Source organism: Octopus bimaculoides, chromosome 6 (assembly GCF_046866305.1).
Source record: "Octopus bimaculoides isolate indiv1 chromosome 6, ASM4686630v1, whole genome shotgun sequence".
Lineage (NCBI taxonomy): Eukaryota > Metazoa > Mollusca > Cephalopoda > Octopoda > Octopodidae > Octopus > Octopus bimaculoides.
Genome location: NC_142933.1, coordinates 18157163 through 18182162, shown reverse-complemented (window position 1 = coordinate 18182162; position 25000 = coordinate 18157163). Strand labels below are relative to the sequence as shown.

General features: G+C 35.3%; 1 protein-coding gene across 1 annotated transcript in view; it reads left to right on the top strand.

Annotated features, from left to right (window-relative positions):
• Positions 1 to 20999, top strand: part of LOC106878915 (short transient receptor potential channel 7) — a 40227-nt gene extending 19228 nt beyond the window's left edge. The window contains exons 5-13 of the mRNA XM_089353514.1: positions 1 to 85; positions 2422 to 2605; positions 4270 to 4542; positions 5661 to 5922; positions 6180 to 6417; positions 7975 to 8175; positions 14681 to 14731; positions 15895 to 15964; positions 18816 to 20999. The exon at positions 1 to 85 is cut by the window's left edge and continues 83 nt beyond it. Coding sequence (XP_089209640.1) covers positions 1 to 85; positions 2422 to 2605; positions 4270 to 4542; positions 5661 to 5922; positions 6180 to 6417; positions 7975 to 8175; positions 14681 to 14731; positions 15895 to 15964; positions 18816 to 19207 — 1756 coding nt within the window. The 3' untranslated portion in view covers positions 19208 to 20999. The remainder of the gene's footprint in view (positions 86 to 2421; positions 2606 to 4269; positions 4543 to 5660; positions 5923 to 6179; positions 6418 to 7974; positions 8176 to 14680; positions 14732 to 15894; positions 15965 to 18815) is intronic.
• The last annotated feature ends 4001 nt before the right edge of the window (positions 21000 to 25000 follow it).

Below are 25000 nucleotides of genomic sequence, written 5' to 3'. Positions count from 1 at the left end.
TAAGTACTTAGTAATGAGCATTCCAATCGGTATGATTCTAATACCCGTCTTGTCTATGGTCTACATAATCACTGGATATGAAAAGGTAAGTATACATTTCAGTCTTCCTAATCGTCAAATATTTTGATTAAAATAATCATTCTCTATTAGTATGTAGAACAAATCCTTAAGAACTGAGATAATGTATTACTGTTTTATCAATATACAGCGCAACCTGACGATTGTTACACTTTCTCGCAAATTAAAGCAGCAGTATATATTCTTTTCCACTCTAGGCACAAGACCCGAAATTTTTTGGGGAGGGGGCCAGTTGATTAGATCGACCCCAGTAGGTAACTGGTACTTAATTTATCGACCCCGAAAGGATGAAAGGCAAAGTCGACCTCGGCGGAATTTGAACTCAGAACGTAAAGACACACGAAGCAGCAATATATATTAACATCGTGAATACAATGAGTTTGTCTGTGAGCCATACATTTTAGTACTCGCAGTATTCTATAACTGAGAAGTAATACTTTGGTGCGCGTATAAACAAAAACAATAACCTGTCTATTCGTCATTAAGTATGCTAATCGGAGTAAATATGTTAATCGCTGTAATATTTTGCTTTCGAAGAACATCTTCACTACAATTCATCGATTTTAGAGGGCTTTGAAATACTGCGATGTTTCTACCTCCTTGTGTGCCTCTTCAGTTCAAGCGGATATTTCAAATTTAGTATGCTTATGTATTCTAATTCCAGTCTACAATAAATGTCACTCTATAAGCAGAGGGAATTACAGAGATGACGGGTTGTTCATCTTCAAAACCATTAAAGGTCAACAAACAAAAGAGTAAAAAATTCCAAGCACTGAGTCTTTTTTGGGTTTTTAGATTTGCTTTAAATTCACACACACCCATACACACACACACACACACACACACACATGTATCTATGTATATATAGCATATATATAATTATGCTTGCATGTACAATATATATATATATATATATATATATATATATATATATATATATATATATATATATATATATATAGATATTGTACATGTATATGTGTTTATAGATGTGTGTATGTATGTGAGCGTGTGTTTAAAAATGACAAAGGACCATCTGATGCTGGAGTGACTTAATATCTAAAGTATAATTTATTGGTTGATACATACATGAATATATAAAAACACACATATATATATGTGTTTATATATGTCTACACCCACACATACACACACACAGGCACGTATAAACACGTTGATGACCACAACAACAAATACGAATTGTCAATATAATAAAAATATGAGCTACTAACAGGTAGTACTCGAAACCAAATTGAAGTATCAGCTTTTTATTTGCATACATCCAACTTCAAAATAATCTTTTGAAAGACATGTTCTTTAATAATGAACCCGTTCTAAATAATCACTTCATTCTCAAACAATATATTACTTTACTGTCTATTATTTATTTCTTTATTGCCCACATGGTGGGGCCTAAACATGGAGAGGACAAAAAAAAAGGACAGACAAAGGGATTAAATCGACCCCAGTGCGTAACTGGTACTTATTTAATCGACCCCGAAAAGATGAAAGGCAAAGTCGACCACGGCGGAATTTGAACTCAGAATGTAACGGCAGACGAAATAAAGCTAAGCATTTCGCCCGGCATGCTAACGATTCTGCCACCTCTTCGCCCTCGTACTGTCCGTTGTTAGACAGTAAAATTCCGCCGATTTCAAGTTCCGTCGAGGTTAACCTTCCTTTTCATCTTTTCGGAGTCGATAAAATAAGTACCTGTTGAACACGGGGGTCAATGTAATCGTCATATCCCCTCCTTCAAAATTGCTGCCCTTGGGGCAAAATTTGCAACCATTATTACACACATTTCATTATAGTGTTATGCAACAATAGAGCTTTAAAGACTTCTAAATTAGTTGTTAATATAGATTTCAAACTTTGTCACAAGGCCAGCAAGTTCGGGGTAGGGGATAAGTCGGTCACATCGACCCCAGTGTTCAACTGGTACTTATCTTATTGACCCTGAAAGGATGAAAGGCAAAGTCGACCCCAGTGGAATTTGAACTCAGACCATAAAGACGGAGGAAATACCACTAAGCTTTTCACTCAGCGTGCCAACGATTCTACTCTACAGTTGTTAATATAGATTATTAAGAAAGAAGACGGCAAACTGGTGGAATTTAATAGCAGGCCGGTCAAAAAGTACTTAGTGGCATTTCGTGTATCTTCACGATCTAAGTTCAAATTCTACCCAGGTCTACTTTGCCATTCATCTTTTCGGAGTCGATAATGAAAGTACCAGTTGAGCACTAGGATCGACTTATCCGACTCTCCTGAAGTTACTGGCATTGTGCCAAAATTAACAATCAATATAGACTATTAAAAACTATACTTCTTGTATTGCAGGTATTCAACTTTCTCAACACTCCAATAACGCGCTTTTTAAGCTATACCACGTCCTATTTAACATTTCTTTTGTTGATGGTTTCGTCAAAACTGTCACTGAGCGACAACTGGGCCAATATTTCTTGCCGTGGTATTGATGTGATGATGACAATATTTATTGTAATACTCTCAATGTGGCTCATAGGTAATTTCAATTCATTAAACCCTAGAAGAAAAACAGAAAAACTCCAGTCCATGAAAATGTCTAGAGTTCAACAAGATAGTTAATTACTCTCATTGACCTTCTCCTCTGTGTGCGTGTATATATATATATATATATATATATATATATATATATATTATTCAAAAGAATTTCAACTCTCTTTTTTATGTTTTATTTATATTCTTATAAAATTAATGTGGGATATAGAATATGAACTATATAGTATATATAGTAAAATGAAATGAAGTATTTAATGTCTTATTGAATAAATGAAATATTGAATGTTAAATATATAAGGACTAGTATACTTTCCTGCTTTCTAGCAGTCTTCAAGGTCCCGTGTCACAGAAGTGTTTCACGGGACTTCTGTCACACGGGACCTTGAGACTGCTAGAAAGCAGTAAAGTATACTAGTCCTTATATATTTAACATTCAATATTTCATTTATTCAATAAGACATTCAATACTTCATTTCATTTTACTATATATACTATATATTCCATATTCTATATCCCACATTAATTTTAAAAGAATATAAATAAAACAAAAACAGAGCCGGAATTCTTTTGAATGATATATTCCTCTATACACCATCATACAACCCCCTTTTTTTTTATTTCTTTATATATATAAATGATTTTTTTAATTATAAACGAAAGGATGTGTGGTCTATATATGCAGAGTACGGTTAATACTTATCATGAAACAGCGGAGCATTCATACTGATGATACTCAAAATGTTTCCTTCATCGTGCATGTTGTCAGCGCAACGTTGCCTGAAAGACTGCGCAGATATATATGGTGTCTGGGCTAAAGCTGACAGTTTGCCTAAAAGGAAAACAAAAACGCTGCTCTCTATGTTACGCCTTAGAGCCTTTACAGTGTTCACAGATCATTGGGCAACAGTCATGATGTCGGCATTTTGATGCATGGGCGCGAATCTTTATGATACATGTGACTCTTTTCCAATATTCAGATAGCTTTCAATCCTCCAATTCAGATAACTTTTCCTCAACTAGAACTTTAATCGTTTTGCTCCCCAACCAACACCGCTGACTCTTTACCGATACATAAGTTGTTCTTGAAAAACAAAACAGAAAAGACACAAAACCCTGTCAAATTCAACATGAACACCCTTTTATATATATATATATATATATATATATATATATATATATATATATATATATATATATATATATATATATATATATATATATATATATATATATATATATATATATATGGGAGAATTTACGAAAAAGACAACAACAGACGAGGACAGGTGGTGTAAACAACAAAAGGATGTATTAGTATGACGCTCGGGAATGCGGAAAGTCTTTAACGTTTCGAGCTACGCTCTTCAACAGAAAGAATACGGAGACAAGGAGAAAAACAAGGAGAAAAATGTTTTAAATGTCGTGGTCAGCGATCTATAATATATATATATATATATATATATATATATATATATATATAAACAAATGAAATACACATCCTTTCTCTCACCTTCTTTTACCTGTGTGTCTCTCTCTCTCCCTCTGTATATATATATATATATATATATATATAGTCTCTGTGTTGACCTGTTCACTGTAAATCTACTGCTGACCTCACTTTGCATGTATTTTTTTTTATCGATGCAGGTCTCATATGGGAGGAATGTAAGCAGATATGGGAAGCAGGTCCTCTGAATTATTTCTCATCTTTATGGAATATATTGGACTCGTTTATGCTCAATTTCTTACTCACATCTTTCCTGGTTGATGTGGTGGTGTCGTTTAGACTTCAAAATGTCTTTCAGAATCGTAGCAAAATAAAACATATGTATAGCAACACATCAGTTATTCTGCCTGCTTGCGACTGGGATTTGAACTCGGGAGATTATTGCAGCCAAACACGTGACTACGATATCGTTGGTGAGTTTAAATGTATTCTGTCTCCATAGTCACTTTCCTATGCTTATGTTGTCTTTTCATGTTGTAACATCTCCTTTCTGTAGTGGTTTTACCTATCTAGTATTTAACTCAGCATTCCCCATTAACAAACAGTTCGTCCTTTAAGAAGCGTCTTTGCCACATAATAATGATTATCATCGCTTTCCATCGTACATATTTGAGCAGGAGAGGTCTGGTATTATTGAAATAACAAGACCGTCCACCATTGTACCAATGCAAACCTTCGCGGCATTTTTTCCGTCCTTACGTTCTGAGTTCAAATTCTACCGAGGTCGACTTTGCATTTCATCCTTTCAGGGTCAATAGAATAAGTCCCGGCTGAGCACTGGAGTCGATGTAATTGACTATCCCCCTCTGCAAAATTTCAGGCTTTGCGCCTAAAGTAGAAACAATTATTAAAATGACCGTCCAACTAACACACGTGACCAATAACCAAGCAATTCGGACTGGCAACTAATAACCAAGCATCCACCACGTGACCAACACTCAGCTAATTATCATTTCGACATCTCATTCCTTCTGTTGATGAGATTGATGTAATTAATGTCCAACTTTTAAAGTTTTCAATGGTTTATATTAACATCAATCCTGCTTAGAACTTCATGTTGCTTTCCTTTTCATAATCTGGCCGATCAAAAATAAATTAGACGTCATTATTGTTCGTTGGTAAAGTAATATGTCACAAGTAGTTTATATAGCAAATTTATAGTAGATTAGCAACTGGTAAACCGATGCTTGCAAACCAGGTTCGTTTCCTACAGGGAGATATTTCACTAGCACCAGTTAATTTGAGCTCCAGTTAACACGCTGAAGGATAGCTTTAATCAACGATTCTTAATCCTCTTGAACATATAATCTGAATGCTGTAGTCATGGCTGTGTGGTTGAGCAGCTTGCTTCTCATCCATGTGGTTTGGGGTTCAGTCCCACTGCGCAGCACTTTGGGCAGGCAAGTGTCTATAAAAGGTTAAAATAAAAGACTGATAGATTAGCAGAAATAAGAGAAAAGAGATCTGTGTTGTCCATTTACTCTCCACTCAGCACATTTACTTATTTGGCACGTTGTTTTTTTCTTTGTAGTCAGTTGGTCGCCAGTATGGTCACCAGACCCAGAACTGGTATCTGACGTTTGTTTCTCTCTTGGGATCTTGCTTTCGGTTTGTCGAATTGCATTCTTGATGCCTTGTAATGAGACTTTTGGAACTATGTTGGTATCTTTTTACCGGACACTCATGGACTTGTTCAAGCTTTGTGGTATGTTCGCTCTTGTCCTGATCGCCTTTACATGCAGTATTGCTGCCCTTTACAGCGCTCTTAAATGCAACACAGAATCATTCAGCAGGTAAGATTAATTTATTTCATTTTGACTTAATCTACCGTTTTTGATAGCAGTGTTTCTTTACACTCTGAATATTTACATCTTGTTGCAGTAGACTTTGCCTTTCATAGGGTTGGAATCTATATAATAGGTACGAATAAAATACATCCTGAGTCGATTTAAGGGATTGTACCACTCGCTCCAAATGACTGACCTTGTATTTTTAATTACAAATCAGCAATTTCCCCTTGAATAACACCACTTGCCTCTTGTTATTCCAGCGTCGCTAACACCATCGTCTACTTAACGTGGGGCACATTTGGAATGAGTGATTCAAATGCTCCTGATCTTGATCTCAATGGACAACCAATGCATTCACTGATCAATAACTTCGACGCTAAACGGAACGTCACGGTTGCTCTAGGTTATATGCTCTACGGCACATTTATATTCGCCTCAACCATTGTCCTCATCAATCTTCTTATCGCTGTTATGTCGAACACATTCCAAGAGATACAAGTAAGTTATCTTAAATTGCTATCTTTTTACACCCTTAGTCATTTACAACACCGTCTTCAGTCACTCTACGTTAGTTTTGTCATTTCAACCCATTTCAAAACCCAAATATTTCATGAAAAGACATAAGCGCACTGCAACTAAAAGTATAGACCGTTTCTGAAACGAATGGGAGACGTTTTTGCACAACCGTTTTGGTGTCACGTACCGAGTGTCCTGGTTGAATTTGACAATTTGCATAAAAAGGACCCATCCAAAAATAAAACTAATTTAAAAAATAAAAAAAGATATCAACTATATTATGGCTTGGAGATGACAGTTTACTCAAAGTACCTGTACTCAGCTTCTACCACGGCGATAAGGTGGCTCCGAAATCTAGCGCATACTTCCTGTTGGCCACGGTTTCATAGTCTCTGGTGCAGCTTTTCATGTCACGTCTTACAGCCCTTACTGTATACACATGCACAGAGTATTTGGGTTGTAGTCATGATGCCGGCATTTTGACGCCCGGCGTGAGAAGTCGTGATACAGGCAACTCTTTTCCAGTATTCAGATGGCTACCAGTCCTCCATGTCAGCTGACATTTTCTCAACTACAACTTTAATCTTTATGCTTTCCAATGACATTGACTGTTCACCAGTACACCAAACTGTACCGGGAAAAGGAGTTGTAGAAGTACATTGTTGGATCAATTGAAATATGTTGTTAGATCAGTTAAATTGTTGGATCAATAGAAGTACATTATTATGCTAATGTAAGCTGTCTGTTAGTGAGGTTTTCTTCAGATTTTGTGCTCTGATTTAAGGTCGCAAGCGGCCACGACGTTGTTCATAAATGAACGTTAGTTACCTTATATATTCTTTTAATGCGTCACACACGAAGTTTGGTTTTGATAATACTGCCTGATGCTGTTACGTTTTCGTAAGTATACATAGCATTTCCATGGCAAAATCAACCACTTAGTCGTTTCACAAATAGAGAACGATAAAATAAACACCAAACTGAAATACCTCCTAGGATGGATATTGTTGTTGTTGGTACTCCGTCGCTTACGACGTTGAGGGTTCCAGTCGATCCGATCAACGGAACAGCCTGCTCGTGAAATTAACGTGCAAGTGGCTGAGCACTCCACAGACACGTGTACCCATAACGTAGTTCTCGGGGATATTCAGCGTGACACAGTGTGACAAGGCTGGCCCTTTGAAATACAGGTACAAAGCAGAAACAGGAAGAAAGAGTGAGAGAAAGTTGTGGTGGAAGAGTACAGCAGGGTTCGCCACCATCCCCTGCCGGAGCCTCGTGGAGCTTTAAGTGTTTTCGCTCAATAAACACTCACAACGCCCGGTCTGGGAATCGAAACCGCGATCCTATGACCGCGAGTCCGCTGCCCTAACCACTGGGCCATTGCACCTCCACAGGATGGATATTATCCAATACAATTCTTGCAGGCTCTGCTCAGCTTGGTCGTAGTCTGATGACTGAAACTAGTAAATTAATAAAAGATTAATCCCTCGATTTCTAATGTTTTTCTCTCTTTTAAATACTTTTTTAAAAAATTAGGATGAGCAAGAAAGCGAGTGGAAATTCTCGAGGACGGAGCTCTGGCTTACGTTTATTGAATCTGGTTGCTGCGTTCCACCACCTTTCAACATTTTACCAAAATTTGATGATTTTTACTGTTTGTTTCGTTATCTTTGGAAAAAGTACTCCGGAAAATGTCCATGTATGAAGAAAGAAAAAAGTTCTTCTAAACAAAACTTGGTAATAGTTCTTTTTTATTTTAAATTACGTTTCTTTTCATTTGATTGATTATTTCATTCATGCTTTTGTTTGTATTTATTTTTAATGATTTCATTCATTGGTCCGTGGCTATACTGAAGCTATGTCTTCAAAAGTATAGTTAACCACACCGAAACCTACTGCCTCCGATATTTATTTTATTGATCTCGGAAAAGCTAGGTCACAACTTATGCGGAATTTAAAAACCGGAATGTAAAGGAATGCATTTAATACAATGCAGTATTATATCAACTGCTCAACGAACACACACACAACGCATACATACATACATATATACATACACACATATTTATGTATATATATATGTAAGTATTTATATATATATATATATATATATATATATATATATATATATATATATATATATATATATATATATATATATATATATACGTATATACACATATATATATACATATATACAACCAAGTGAGCCACATAAATACAAAACAAGGAGGAAAAAATAGTACTCGAATACCTAAGGTAGAGTAATATACTTTTATTAAAGTTGCAAAATCTTCACAAAAATGTTACTCAGAGTTTCAGTTTCCCGTTCGTCGGACAGTTGTGTATTTGTCAGAATTGTTCGAAGAACGGGACCGTGAATTTCTTAGTAACAATTTGGTGAAGATTTTGCAACCTTAATGAAAGTGTGTGTGTGTGTATAATATATATATATATATATATATATATATATATATATATATATATATATATACATATATATATATACATATATATATATACATATATATATATATACATATATATATATACATATATATATATACATATATATATATATATATATATATATATATATATATATATATATATATATATATATATATATATATATATATATATATATGTATACACACATATATATATATATATATATATATATGTATACACACATATATATATATATATATATATATATATATATATATATATATATGTATATACATATATATATATATATATCTATCTATATACATACGTTTATTAAAGCTGCAATATGTATATATTAGAAAAAAATGAGATAACAAAGCCAGTACTGTGAGTATTTTTCAGGACATTTATAAGGAAAGAGATATAGATACACTCTTACAGTTATTTCTGGGATATTAGGGATATCCATTCATCAGAGACGATATCAGATGGTTAAATATAAATATAGATAGCACTACTCCTAAACACCCACCAAAAAAGTGGTGGACGCTCTGTTCTATGGTATACACCCCCCTCTCACTAAACGTTAAGAACTTAACTAAATCCTTCTTTAATATACTGTTCTCCAACTTCCCTCGTCAACATAAATATTACTATCTTTAATAGATTTACCCTGAAGCTATCCTATTCCTCTCCACCCAACATCGAGTCTATCATAGCAGCCTCTAATAAACAAAAGCTTTTTCTCTACTATCAGAACTCATACTATAACAACTCAGCGCCCAACTTACACACAACTCCAGCATTGAACGCCATACGTTAGACCACAACCATAACCCAACCTATTCCACTAACACTATCCAGAATACTACCACAACTTCCACCACCGTTATAGAAAGAATAATTAGCAACAACGATAGCAATAGTAAGGATAATAGTAATAATAAAACTAGTAACTTAGACCTTTGTACCCCACCTCTAACCTCTCCTCTGAAAATATTACCGCATCCATTCCTGAAATTAATCCCCAAAATAAACCCACTTGTAACTGCCGTCCTGGGTCCATCTGCCTTCTACAAACCCATTGTAGAAGATCTAATGTAATTTATAAATGCACCGTCCTGAACACACTACACAATTCTACAGCTGTATATATGGGATCAATCGTGAATTTTAAACAGCGATATGCCACTCATCTCAATTCTTTTAGATACAAAAAAACACAGTAAACCCACAACACTCGCCAGTCACATATATCATCTCAAAAATAGAAATATTTCCTACATTTTATCATTGCCCATAATAGATTCAGGGCTTCCATACCAAGGTCAATGCTTAGCCTGGAAGTTATGCCTAAAAGAGGCATTCCACATATTAAAACACAACTCCTCAACACTACTAAATAAATATAATGTGGCACTAAGTACATGCAACCACCACATTTTTCTTACCTTCAAATTTTTCCACAATTCTAAATGCAACCTAAATTACCACACAGCATATATCCACAACACCCCTTAGGTAATCTCCAGCAACGTTACTTAACTTTCCTTTATCTCCATTTTAATTTTTAATATTTAATTTTTTAACCCCCTTATCTTACTTTAAGGGTCTCAGTCATTTAAATACTACAGACATGGACATGCAAGCGGATACATGTGTTCCTGTAAATGTGTGTGCATGTATATTTGTGTATGTATATATACGTATGTGAGTATATATATATATATATATATATATATATATATATATATATATATATATATATATATATATATATATATATATATATATATATATATATGTATATATATACATATAGGGGGAGGATTCACAAAAAACAAAAGACGAAGACAGGTTGTGTAGACAACAAACAGATGTATTGTGTGTATATGTGTATGTACGTGCATATGTGTATATAAATATATATATATGCGTGAGTGTGTGTAATTGTATATATGTATGCGTATGTACCTGTGTGCGTGCGTGCATGTGACTGTGTAAGCGTGTGTGCGCCTGCGCGTATGTGTGTGTGTACATGTATGTGTATATGTATGCGCATGCATATGCGTGTATGAATACATTTACGGATGCGCATGAGCAAATAACAGGACATTAACAACGGGTGTCTTGTATTTTCTTGTCCCTTTTTTGTATCATCTGTCTGGATGTTTTGCGTTCTTGTCCCATTTTTTGTATTCATACACACACACACACACACACATACATATATATAAATTTTGTACGACTCTCTTATTCTTTCATTCTTTCTTTCTTTCTATCAGCCCCTTCACACTTACTTCGTTCTTTCCACTCTTCTTTCTTTCGTTCCCCCTCTCTCACATTTCCTGGCTTTCTCTTCATTCTCCCCTTGCCTTCTCTTTCACTTTACTCTGTCCGTTTTCTTTTTCTCGTCCCTCCCTAATTCTTCTATCCCTCTGCCTCTACCTCACCCATCTCTCTCTGCGTGACCGGTGTTCGGCCAAGCCTGACCTTTCTTTCTTGGTTCGACTACCATCCGTGCAACATCTGTATTCCTCCCCATGCCTGTCATCTAATATGTCCCGGCCGTAAGGCTTCCTTTCCACACACGCCAGTTTAATTTAATTCGTCGTTAGCCGAAATACACCTGTTGTTAATGTCCTGTTATTTGCATTTGTATTTGTGTACCATTTCTCCGTTGTTTCTTTCGTCCTTGTTTTCGTATACATTCACTGCTTTCTTCCAAGGAATCTAGTGCTCTTAGCTTAGTTTTTCCTTGGGGCTAGCCAGATTGGAGCAATCTCGAGTATAACCAGCCGAAGTTGCAAAGATAATCTCTTCATTCTCCCCTTGCCTTCTCTTTCACTTTACTCTGTCCGTTTTCTTTTTCTCGTCCCTCCCTAATTCTTCTATCCCTCTGCCTCTACCTCACCCATCTCTCTCTGTCTGGATGTTTTGCATTCTTGCCCCATTTTTGTATTCCTTTTTATATACATATGGCGGCGTACGTACACTTTGGTTTCTTATATATATATATTGTGTGTGTGTGTGTATGCCTGTGTGCGTTTTGTTTGTGTGTGTATATATATATATATATATATATATATATATATATATATATATATATATTCACGCGCACACACACATATATAATCACCTATATTATATATAATCTATCTGTCTATTTTTCTAATAAACAGACCAGACTATTGAAGGAGTTTTACTACTACTACTACTACTACTACTACTACTACTACTACTACTACTACTACTACTACTACTACTAAATGTGTGTGTGTGTGTGTGTGTGTTGCGCGCAAAACAAATTGTTTTGCAGCTGTCGCAACTAAACAAGATGTAGAACAGAAGGAAGTGTAGAAGGCGAAGGTGGGGGTATGAATATAAAATAAGAAATGGTGGTGGTGGTGACAGAGGAGAAGTGCAGTATCTGCCAATGAAAGCTAACCATCGCTCACTCACTCACTCACTCGTTTACTCACTCACTCGCTTACTCACTCAATCAATACATATATATATATTTACACACACACACACACACACACACACACACACACACACACACACACACACACACAAACACACACACCCACACACACACACACACACACATATATATATATATAATATATATACATGCGCACACAGTGTGAGATACGTTGAAAATTATATGTGGTTGATTTAAATTTCTTGACAGTGTTTTCTGTCATTGAGTTAAAGCTTGCACGATACTTGTTCAAGGCCACGAAAATGATCACTGTGTTAAACCTACGTAATCATTGTTGCTGATTCACAGTTGATAGGCTTGTTACTGGGCCACGAAAGTGATTACTGCGTAAAAGTTACATAATTTTTGTTATAGGCGTAAGAGTGGCTGTGTGGTAAGTAGCTTGCTTACCAACCACATAGTCCCGGGTTCAGTCCCACTGCGTGGCATCTTGGGCAAGTGTCTTCTACTATAGCCTCGGGCCGACCAAAGCCTTGTGAGTGGATTTGGTAGACGGAAACTGAAAGAAGCCTGTCGTATATATGTATATATATATATGTATGTGTGTATGTGTTTGTATGTCTGTGTTTGTCCCCCCAACATCGCTTGACAACCGATGCTGGTGTGTTTTTGTCCCCGTAACTTAGCGGTTCGGCAAAAGAGCCCGATAGAATAAGTACTAGGCTTCCAAAGAATAAGTCCTGGGGTCGATTTGCTCGACTAAGGGCGGTGCTCCAGCATGGCCACAGTCAAAAAGACTGAAACAAGTAAAAGAGTAAAAGAGTAAAAGAGTTATAAATTGATCACTTTGTCAAGAGTTTACAATATCCAAGTTACTGGCATATGAACAAATCACTGAAGTAATTACGTTATTCATGTGACGGGCAATGAAGTGATTATTATGTGAGCGTTTATGTTATCCCTGTTACTAGGCCATTAAGTAATCACATCCAGCTATTATTTTTTTGAAACTCCACTTAGCAATTCTGCCAAATTTCTTCTTACCGAGTTGTCTCCCTTACATTTACTTAAGCCCTTTCACCCGAGAAACGTTTGTTCTGTGCTTAATAACCTCACCACTTGACTGCTATTATCTTTAACGACATATGGGAGTTACCAAATGGTAAATGATGTGTTCTTATTGGATCGGTACAATCGTTATGCGCGCGCGAGCGCGTATACGCGTACAAGTACGTATTACTCTTTTACTCTTTTACTTGTTTCAGTCATTTGACTGCGGCCATGCTGGAGCATCGCCTTTAGTCGAGAACATCGACCCCAGGATTTATTTTTTGTAAGCTTAGTACTTATTCCATGGGTCTCTTTTTGCCGAACCGCTAAGTTACAAGGACGTAAACACACCAGTATCGGTTGTCAAGCAATGCTAGGAGGATAAACACAGACACACAAACACACGTACATATGTATATATATATATATATATGTGTATATATATATATATATACATATATATATATATATATATATATATATATATATATACATATATACATATATATATATATATATATATATATACGACGGGCTTCTTTCAGTTTCCGTCTACCAAATCCACTCACGAGGCTTTGGTCGGCCCGAGGCTATAGTAGAAGACACTTGCCCAAGGTGTCACGTAGTGGGACTGAACCCGGAACCATGTGGTTGGTAAGCAAGCTACTTACCACACAGCCACTCCTGCGCATATTCACGTTTGTGTGATTAAACTAAAGGAAAAGTACTCACTCGATATAGTTGATTTTAGATATTCGTTTCAAGTTGATGATTTACTCGATCGCCACTCCTATTTTCTCGCTGTCTCCAGTTCACTGAGGCGGCAACTATAGCATGTAACAAGTTCTTATTTACTCACGATTGAAACAAAATCATTTACTATACTTCAGAACGAATCTAAAATATTTTTTTTTTACATGATTTACATTATTTACATTTGACGGATATTCGTCCTCATCTTGTTTGTTGTTAACACACGGGCATATGGCGTAGTGGTTAAGAGCGCGGGCTACTAACCCCAAGGTTCCGAGTTCGATTCACGGCAGCGACCTGATTAATAATAGTAATAATAATAATAATAATAATAATAGTAACATCGATAGGAATGAGAACCCAGGTTCGAAATTTCCCCAAGACACCTGACGAAGGCTGGAGGGTATATCAGCCGAAACGTTGTGTTAACAACAAACAAGATGAGGACGAATATCCGTCAAATGTAAATAATGTAAATAGTGTAAATAATTCCTCATCTCTTAAATATAGAACTGTATATTTCTTTTGTCTTTCTTTTAGGAATCGGATGAAGAGAATGGTTCAGATGAACTCAAAGAGAAAGAAAGAACTGTAAGAAATGGTTGAATTCACTCTCTCTATGTCGAAAAATAAAATTTTCGTTTGTTCAAAGAGCGCTGTTTATTAGGGAATGGTAAATAAAACGAAGTAACTGAAACGTCACGTATACAATAATATTCTTTTCTACTCTAAGCCCAAGGCCCGAAATTTTGCGGGAGGAGGCCACTCGATTAGATCAACCACAATGTGCAACTGGTACTTAATTTATCGACCCCGAAAGGATGATAGGTAAAGTCGACCTTTACTGAGAACTTAAAGACTGAGTCGACCTTTACTGAGAACTTAAAGACAGACCAACGTATACAATAATGTTATTATGTCTATGCTTAACGCGATGAGCTAGCAGAATCGTTAGCACACCGGACAAAATGCTTAAGTGCGTGTCGTCCGTCTTTACATTCTGGGTTCAAATTCTGCCGAGGCCGACTTTGCGTTTTATCATTTTGGGGTCGATCGATCTAATCGACTTACCCCCGTCCCCGAACTTGTTGACCTTGTGCCGAAATTATGCCGACGTTTAAGGTGTCTAGATGGCTGAACCGTTAACAAACCGGACAAAATGCTTAGCGGTATTTATTCCGTCTTTATCTTCTGAGCTCAAATTTCACCGAGTTCGACTTAGGTTTTCAATCTTTCGGGGTCGATAAAGTAAGTACCAGTCAAGTAATGGAACTGATGTAATCGACTAGTCCTCTCTCAAAAACTGATGGTCCTGTACCAAAATTTGAAACCATTATTATGCCTACGTTTAAGGTGGCGTATTGGCTAAAGTGTTAGAGTGTTGGACAAAATACCTTGCAATACTTGCCCTAGCTTTTCACTTTTTCTTCTTCTGACGCCAAATACCGTCAAGTTAACTTAACCTTTCAGCATTTCGAATTCGATAAAATAATAGTCAAGTTGGGAGTCGATTTAATCCAAATTTCATGTCCCAAATTTTTGGGTTTGTACATATGAAATAAATTGGTAAATTGTGTGCGCCTGTCAATCAATCAATCAATCAATCAATCAATCAATCAATCATGCGGAAAGCTAAAACTACGTAAGCAATAGACTGTAGTAACATTACAGCTTATAAAGCGAAAATAATACAAACTAACGGTTGATTGTAATTATGTTTATTGTACTTCGTTTTCCCTTTCTTTATTTTACAGAATGTTATTTCTAAAATAATTAGACGCTTTGTATTGCAATCATCGAAAGAAAAACTTGAAGATAACGAAGGTGAGTTATTAATATATATATATATATATATATATATATATATATATATATATATATATATATATATATATATATATATATATATATATATATATATTTCTAGATAGGATCGACACTGTACACGTCCTTCTCGAACATACATTCAATTTCTGATTAGTGGCTTGCTACCATTGGACCATTAGCTCCTATGACAACGATATAATTATTTTTGTTGTTTGAAGTTTAATCAAAAGTGGAGATGCGGTGACCATGACAATTACAGGGCTTCCAAGACAGAATGCAGTTATGGAGGTCGATAGGAGACAAGGAAGAAGCTACACTTCATGTGTTGCAATCCAGTTTGGAGTCAGTAGCCGTGCGTAGATATATTAGTAAAGAAAAAAGACCCCTAAGGCAGTACTCACGGAAATAGGACCCTGCCCCATATGGTTCTAGATTTCTGTTGAAGAACCATTTAAACTTGGTCTCTATAACGAAGAGTGACACCTGCCCGCATATAGCCGTGGCTTTCTATTGAAAAACCAATTAAGCCTGTCTTTTATAGCAGTCAATGTGAGGGTGCTGTAAGCTGCAGGACATGACATCTTTAGAGCAAGACATGATCCGTAATATTTTGCAATAGCTTGGGCCATGCTATAGTCTCCCAATAACCAGTAAGGCGTGTTAAGCAGGGCGACAGATTGGGTCTACTGTCAATAAAATTTAAGAGCCACTCATAATCGAACTGGTAAAAAGTTACATATATATACAATCAAAGGAACAGCGAATTGTATCCAGTCATTGGTACTGCAGTGTATTTTTCACAAAACCTTATTTCTGGCTTATGCAGGTGTCACCGTCATGTGATCTACGACAGTAGGAATACTGTTAAGTTAAGTCGGTGAGCTGGCAGAAACGTTAGCACGCCGGGCGAAGTGCTTAGCGGTATTTCGTCTGCCGTTACTTTCTGAGTTCAAATTCCGCCGAGGTCGACTTTGCCTTTCATCCTTTCTGGGGTCGATAAATTATGTACCAGTTACGCACTGGGGTCGATCTAATCGACTTAATACCTTTGTCTGTCCTTGTTTGTCCCCTCTATGTTTAGCCCCTTGTGGGCAATAAAGAAATAAGTAGGAATACTGTAAAGTCGAATCAGTATCCATTGTTGAATTTGGCAACACCTGTAGGTGGTAAAACTTGAAGGAGAGTATAGATTCCACGAAAGCGATTTAAACTAGATAATCCATATGAACCCAAAACTTTTCGTATTCTCTCCTTACAGCTAATTGGTTCCGGTAAATGCTGAGAAATATAGTGTGAATTCTCTACCGAAATTAAACTAATTTCTATTAAATTCAGAATTTAAACACTATTGAAATTAGCTTTACCTTTTATTCTTCTACTGTAGAGATTTTAAGTACCAATAATATTTTGTGGTAAATTCTATTGAATACAATTCTGTTTGATGGTCGTGTGTTTGCGCATGAAATTACTATATAATTACTATGAAATTATTGTGTAATTACAATGTGAGTTGGACAAAATATAACGAGCGAATTTTACGAGAATGTCTTTAGTTTACAAAGAAATTAATTTCTAATTATTTAGGAAGTTAAGAACACTTTTACATTAAACTGTAAATTACGACTTTTCCCTTTGCAAAGAATTCTTTTCCATTGTAAATATAACACTAAAAGAGAAATAGGCATAGATTTGTTTAAAGGGAAAATACTCTTGTTTCTTCACAAGGGAAATAACTCTAATTTTGATTCCTAAATACTTGCACGAAAACATACATTTGAATTGTGTAAATATTAAATCGTAAATGAAGTTATAAATATATTCCTTCGATCGGTCGAGTGCGCGGTCTTATGATCTCGTTCTTAGTTATTACCAAGTACAGCGAGACTGTGGTAACTGTTGGTGGTCTGAATCGATAAAAGTCGTTAAGTAATTCTAGCTCACTCGGATAAGTTTGTAAGACTTTGGTAGTGGAACGTACTAACGTTTCTAGTGCTACCTAGTTAAAACTTTAATTGAAATATGCTAGGGTTAACATTGAGCATGATTTAGTTTTTAGATCAGAACTACATACCTACCAGCTTAGCTACAGAGACGCCTCCAGTGTAATCGATTTGCACCGGAAGGTTGATCGAGTAAACTCTTACGATATACTCAACCGAAGCTTCACTAAAATCAACGGAAAAAGGTTACTTTCGTCGAAGAACTCATACACACGTATGCATGTATGTGCGTGTGTATGTATGTATGTATGTATGTATGTATGTATGTATGTATGTATGTATGTATGTTTGTATGTTTGTATGCGTGTATGTATGTATGCACCAATGTATGTATGTATGCATGTATGTATGGATGGATGTATATATGTCAGTCTGTATATATATGAATGTATGTGTGTGTATGTATGAATGTATGGGTGTGTACATGTATGTATATATGTATGTATGAATGTGTGTATGTATATATGTGTGTGTATGTATGCATGTATATATGTATGCATGTATGTATGTATGCATGTATGTGCGTGTTTGTGTGAGTGCGTGCGTGTGTGTGTGTGTGTATGTATGTGTGTATGAATGTATATATGTGTACATCTATGTATGTATGCATGCATGCATGCATACATGCATGGTTGCACCTCCTCTTCTCTCTCTCCTCCTCTCTCTCCTCTCTCTCTCCCTCTCTCTCCCCCTCTCTCTATTTATCTATCTGTCTACCGAGAAATATATAAATAACAAATAATAACAATACTACTACTACTACTACTACTACTACTACTACTACTACTACTACTACTACTACTACTACTACTACTACTACTATCATTCATTTTATTTCCTATATAAAGGTGGGTCTGATGACGTTATCAAGCGACTGATTGACAACTTGGCATCGAAACTATACAAGAAGCTCGACACCATTAAAGAAAAAGTTTCCGTCGTGGAACAGAGCGTAACAAACGTACATTCGGAAGAGGACAAAATTCTGAAGACACAGAGTCAACAGATGACTTTGGTCAATACACAAATTACGCTATCTGAACAGATGCTGTCGAAAATACAAGTTCTTGCCGACGATACGAAAACAACCATAGAAAAATCCATGAAAGATTTGGAAGAAACTATTTCTCAAGCAGAAGCTAAATATATGCTTATGGAAGATGAGAAAGAAAAAAGGAGGCAAGAAGGTATGGAAGAACCTAAAGAAAAATCCGGTGAAGCTGCTCACTCTCGTCTCTGATACTTCCATAATACTGATAAATTTGTTATGCTCCAGCATGATTGCAAGTCACTGGCTGGAACCAGTAAAATATTAACTCATGTAAAGCATAAATATATACACGTATATCATATATTTTTAAAGATGAACTCATGTTGTGTAATTTTCGGACTATTTGATTACCTTGTGTGTCGTTAACACGATTTTAGCCTGGTATAGCCTGTTCTCTTTATGTGATATTCCTACCAACAACTCATTAAAGACGAAAATGCCAAAAAAAAAAAAGAAAAAAAAAAGAAAAAAACGGTAAAAAAATGTCTGAAAAATACGTATTTTCTCCGTAAAGTATTCGCTTAAGATTATTTCTCAAGGAGAAATATTCAAATTCTTGTATTGAGGGCATCGAGGTTTCGATACTCCTCTGATTTATGCCATATGGACGGTTATCTCACCTTTCTAGGAAATCACAATTTTACAAGCATGCATACATACATACATACATACATACATACAAACACACACACACACACAAACACACAAATACACACACAAATACACACACACACACACACACACACACACACACACACGCACGCACACACACACACACACACACACACACACACACACACATATTAGGCTGAGTAAAGAGCAAGCAACGTTTTGAAACTTGAAATTCATCACAATATATTCCAACAATGCAGAAATTTTATTCATCAAAGTAAGTACCATTACAATCAACACATTTTTGCCAACGACTTACAGGTTTGTTTATTCCGGTAACATAAAAATCTGGAGTTCTGGAAATGATAAACTCGTTGAATGCACTTTCAGCATCGGTTTGATTTTTGAACTCATTCTATCGCAGGAAACTACCAAGGTGCTTGAAAAAGTGGTAGTTGGTAGGAGTAAGGTCTGGGGAATAAGCTGGGTGGGGTAGAACTTCGTAGCCAAGTCTTCTAACCTTCTAGAACGTAATTAGTGAAATGTGTGGTCGAGCACTGTCATGAAGAATGATTGACCTTCTGTTGACCAGTCTGGAATGGAAGAGTAGCAGTTTTCATTCATTTTGGCAACTTCATGGCAATATGTTTCTGCAGTAATGGTTTTTCCGGGTTTTAAGAAGTTATAGCGGATGAGTCGAGCAGTACACCACCAAACAGAGACACCATAACCTTCTTTCTTAAGAGCTCAGGTTTAGGAAAGGTTTTCGGTGCTTTATTTTGGTCTAACCACTGCGAAGAATTTTTTGTTATTATTGTACAGAATCCACTTTTCATCGCAAGTTACAAAATGTTCGAGAAATGGATCGGTCTGGTTATAGAGAGGCAGCGACGAGCAAATTTCATATCTGCATATTTTCTGATTTTCATTCAAATCGTGTGGTATCCATTTGTCGAGCACTTTTGATTTTCCGATCGCATACAAATAGTTGCAGGCTGTTTTCTGGCTAACTTGAAGTTCTTTTGCCAGATCTCGAGTGGTTTTACATGGATTTTTTTTTTCAATGACGGTCTTTAACCCATTAAGTCCCAAAGTACTTAAATTTCTGAATATTACTTTTAATTTTTTTTTTAAATGATTGAAAATAGGTTAAAATGAAAAAAATAATTATTAAGACTCCTTCACTTGAAGCAGAAATGGAAATACTCGGTGTCCTATGAATAAGACACTGAGACAATGTGATATAGCTTATTTACTATTCTCATTTAGTGTCCTATTTATAGGACAGTGGGACTTAATGGGTTAATTGACTGTCATCGATGACAAATGGGCGCCACTACACTCACGATCTTCAAGGCTCAGCTCTCCACTGCGAAATTGTTTAAACCATTTTTGAGTTGACCACTCACTGGTGATTTCCTCACCAAACGTTTCATTGATATCGCAAGCAGTTTTCAGCTGGTTTGCGTCCTCTTCGAAGTTGAAGAGCAAAATTGCCTGAATATCACGCTTTGACAGTTCCATTTCAGATGATTGTAGCAACAGTGAAAAAATATCAATGTTAATTTATGGATGCATTTCGGCAAGTCTGTGTCTGTTTTATCAGACAATTTTAAAAAAAATGTTTAAAAAAATCAAAACTCTGCAAAAATCCGGTACAAATTCTTCATGGTACAAAACGTTGCTTACTTTTTACTCAACTTGATATATATATATATATATATATATATATATATATAAGGTAAAAAAGAGAAAATAAAAAGCTTCTGACAATGTGGAGAGTTTTACAAAAACCTTTATATTTCAGGTGCAAAGGCCCATCTTCAGAAGAAAATCAGCCTGGGAAATGTCCAGTTATACAGGCTCCATTAACCCATTCAAATCTTCTGAAGACCGGCCTTTGCACCTGAAATACAAAACTTTTTGCGTTGTAAGAAGCTTTCTATTTTCTCTCTTTTTACCTTCTTCGATATTACAATGCTTCAAGCGAACTACAACGCTCTTATATATATATATATATATATATATATATATATATATATACTCTTACATAAATATATACGTGTATACGTGTACACACAAACACACACACACACACGTTCTTGAATTGTAATTTTGCGTTTATAATCATATACTTATATATATATTTTCATTCGCTGTAACATTACTTTTCTTTGTTGTTTTTGTATTGTTTCCTATATCGTTGCTCTTGTAAGAAATAAAATATTATTATTATTATTATTATTATTTTATGTTTGACTTTCGTTTTGCATTTGTACAAGTTGGATCCAAGTCTCACCCAGAGACCTCAAGAGACAACAAGTTAGAAGTTCATGTAGGTGTTATGCCTAGGGTACCATATATTTGGATTTGTACAGTTTTGTTCTAGTGAATGTTTAAGAAACCATAAGAAAATTATGTGTTTGCTTTAAAATTTGAGATCACATAGACAGTATTTTACGTAGGATATGGGCAGTTCCCATGAGCACTATCTTTTGAACTTCAGCCATTTTGGGGTTTCCTGGTATCTGAGCTAGGTAGTAATCAGCCCGTTTCGCTGATTATTATTATTATTATCATTATTATTATTATTATTATTATTATTATTATTATTATTATTATTATTATTATTATTATTATTATTATTATTATTAACCCTTTATTTGCACACCGATGATCTTCTTGACTCCCTACCAAGTTGTGCGACCTCAAATAGACAGAACGTTCCGCAGGATATTCGCTGTTCCCAAAAGTGTTGTCCTTTGCAATGTTGTAATGTCGGGACAGATTCAATTAGCGTCAAGGTGTTTCTGAAAGCTTTTCGTCATTTACCAAAGTGCTCCAGTCACAACTGGTCTCACTTTTGCATTCATATCCCCCATTCTCACTTAACGATTTTCTTGTTTTCTTTATCATTGATTCATTGATCTCTTGGGAAAGCTACATCAATCAACAGACGAGCTGCTTACCGTATTTTTCTCCAGCAAAGTTATGTCCGGCCTTGTATGTTCAAGAACTCTGTCTGTTTGGATTGTAAAGCGCCGCTGGAGTTCCACAGTTTGATTATCTAGGACCTTCTCTAGTTTGTACTGATACCCGTTCTTAGTGGTTGGAAATCCATATTCTTTGCACAAAGACCAGTGGACGTGTAAGAACACTTTATCGTGACACACTTAGCATTCTCTTTGCGCAAGCATGTCACAAGCACTCAAGATGTGAGTCATACTTTTTACCTCATTATTATTATTATTATTATTGCCTTTGCACAGCTTCTAACGCTGGAGATGTATTACAGTGTCAGCTGTTCACTACCAGTGAAGTAAGGTAACACCTCTTATTTTCCGAGTACCTTCCGTATCGAATCACAACTTATTGTCAATAATGAGGTGTATATTGTATCTTTTGTAGAAAAGTATTTCTCTACTTTACATATCTGTTTTCACATTATATCAAGGACTTTTAGGATAATTCTCGATGAACCTAGTGGACACTTTTATCTGCACTTCACCTATTCTCAGATTAAAATCAAAATCTTCAAGTTTTGTTATTACATATTTTGTCACTTTTCCTAGGGCCCCAATAGTAATCAGTAGTATCATGGTTTTGTTAACTTCTCTTTTCCAATACTTGAGGCTTTCATACTTCAAGTCAGTATATTACTCCGCTCTTTATCTTTCATTCTCTTAAATTATGACATCAAATGAGATTGCCGCGTCAATTATAAAACATGACTTCATATCACTCTCTATAGTTTCTGATTTGTTGCGTTCCATTCTTTCACCACATACATAATAAAATTCCTGCAACAAACCCATTTCATTGTATTTGAGGGCTTGCAATTCTATTCCCATAAAATTGTTATAGTTTTTTCTGCACATTCAAAACCAAATTCTTTGCAAATTTTGTAATAAACTATTGCTGCAATTTTCTCATGTTTACATGTTTGCAGTCATTCTGAATTATCTGTGGGAATTCCGATACAATGCGAGCTATGGTCCCATCTGAATCCTCACATATTCTATATATAGGTGATCAGTCCTACTAATCTGTCGTACTCTTGATCCAATTTTCTCATAGGATCCATTCCTGTGCTGCCAAAATGATTCCCTTGTTCTCATTCTTCAAAAGTCTTCTCTAACCGTAGCCAAATTTCCTTGTCATCCTTTATCTCTTTTGTGCTTTTGAAAACCAATCAATGAAGCTTCTTTCCTCTTTGGTTTTTATTTCCTGCTTTCCACGGCTCCTTGTTTTTTCTTTTGATATTTGTTCACTTATTACCTCCTTAAGAAGTGTTTCATCTTTTTCGTTTAAATGTGAACCCAAACTTGTCTTTAGCTCTGCTATTTGACACCCATTAATCCTCTTCTGCTTTTTACAATATAACTGATTCACACCTTACTGGGGATGTATTATACTTATATACATTGTGAGTTGCTTCTTTGTTTTCTAGTCGACGTCCTTTTGTTTATCTTCTACCAATTTCTGCTCAATAATATATTAGCGATGTTCCCATCTGGTCGATTGCTTGTATGATGTGTTCCGCATTCGATTTTCATTTTGCGAAAACATTCTTTATTGAAGTGGTAACATATGCATCATTGCATAAATTGTCATTGTTGTTGCATCAGATGACTTTATGACCTCGTCTAGGATTTTACAGGAATATCGAATAAATACGATTGTTTCTCAAAGATCTCACACACATTTGACTTCTTCACAAACATATTAGCAAACAATACCCACAAGAACACGTACACATACAAACAAGCATATATATGTATATACACGTATACATACGCTCACGCACACATACCCAGATATTTACACCCATGAAAACACACACACAGACATACACACAGGCACGCACGTACACACACATATTTATATATATATATATATATATATATATACACACACACTTACACATACACACACTCACACACACATATATATATATATATAAATATGATAATAATATTAGTAGGGATAAAAATCCAAATTTACAGGTAAAATCTCAATTAAATATGTGACAGTGGATTTTCATCGATGAGTTCATGAACCTTGGTTCTTTTCCTTAAAACTATATATATATATATATATATATATATATATATATATATATATATATATATATATATATATATATATATATATATATATATATATATATATATATATATATATATATATATATATATATATATATACATATATATATATATTAAGTTGGCAACTAAGTTCTCGATGTTTTTTAAATTTAAATTTTTTTAAAGGTTTAATAAAAAAATAACAACTAGTTAATCAATAATGTATTCACCATTGTTGTTTATAACTTCTTCCCAACGTTCAATAAGATTTTCAATACCTCGT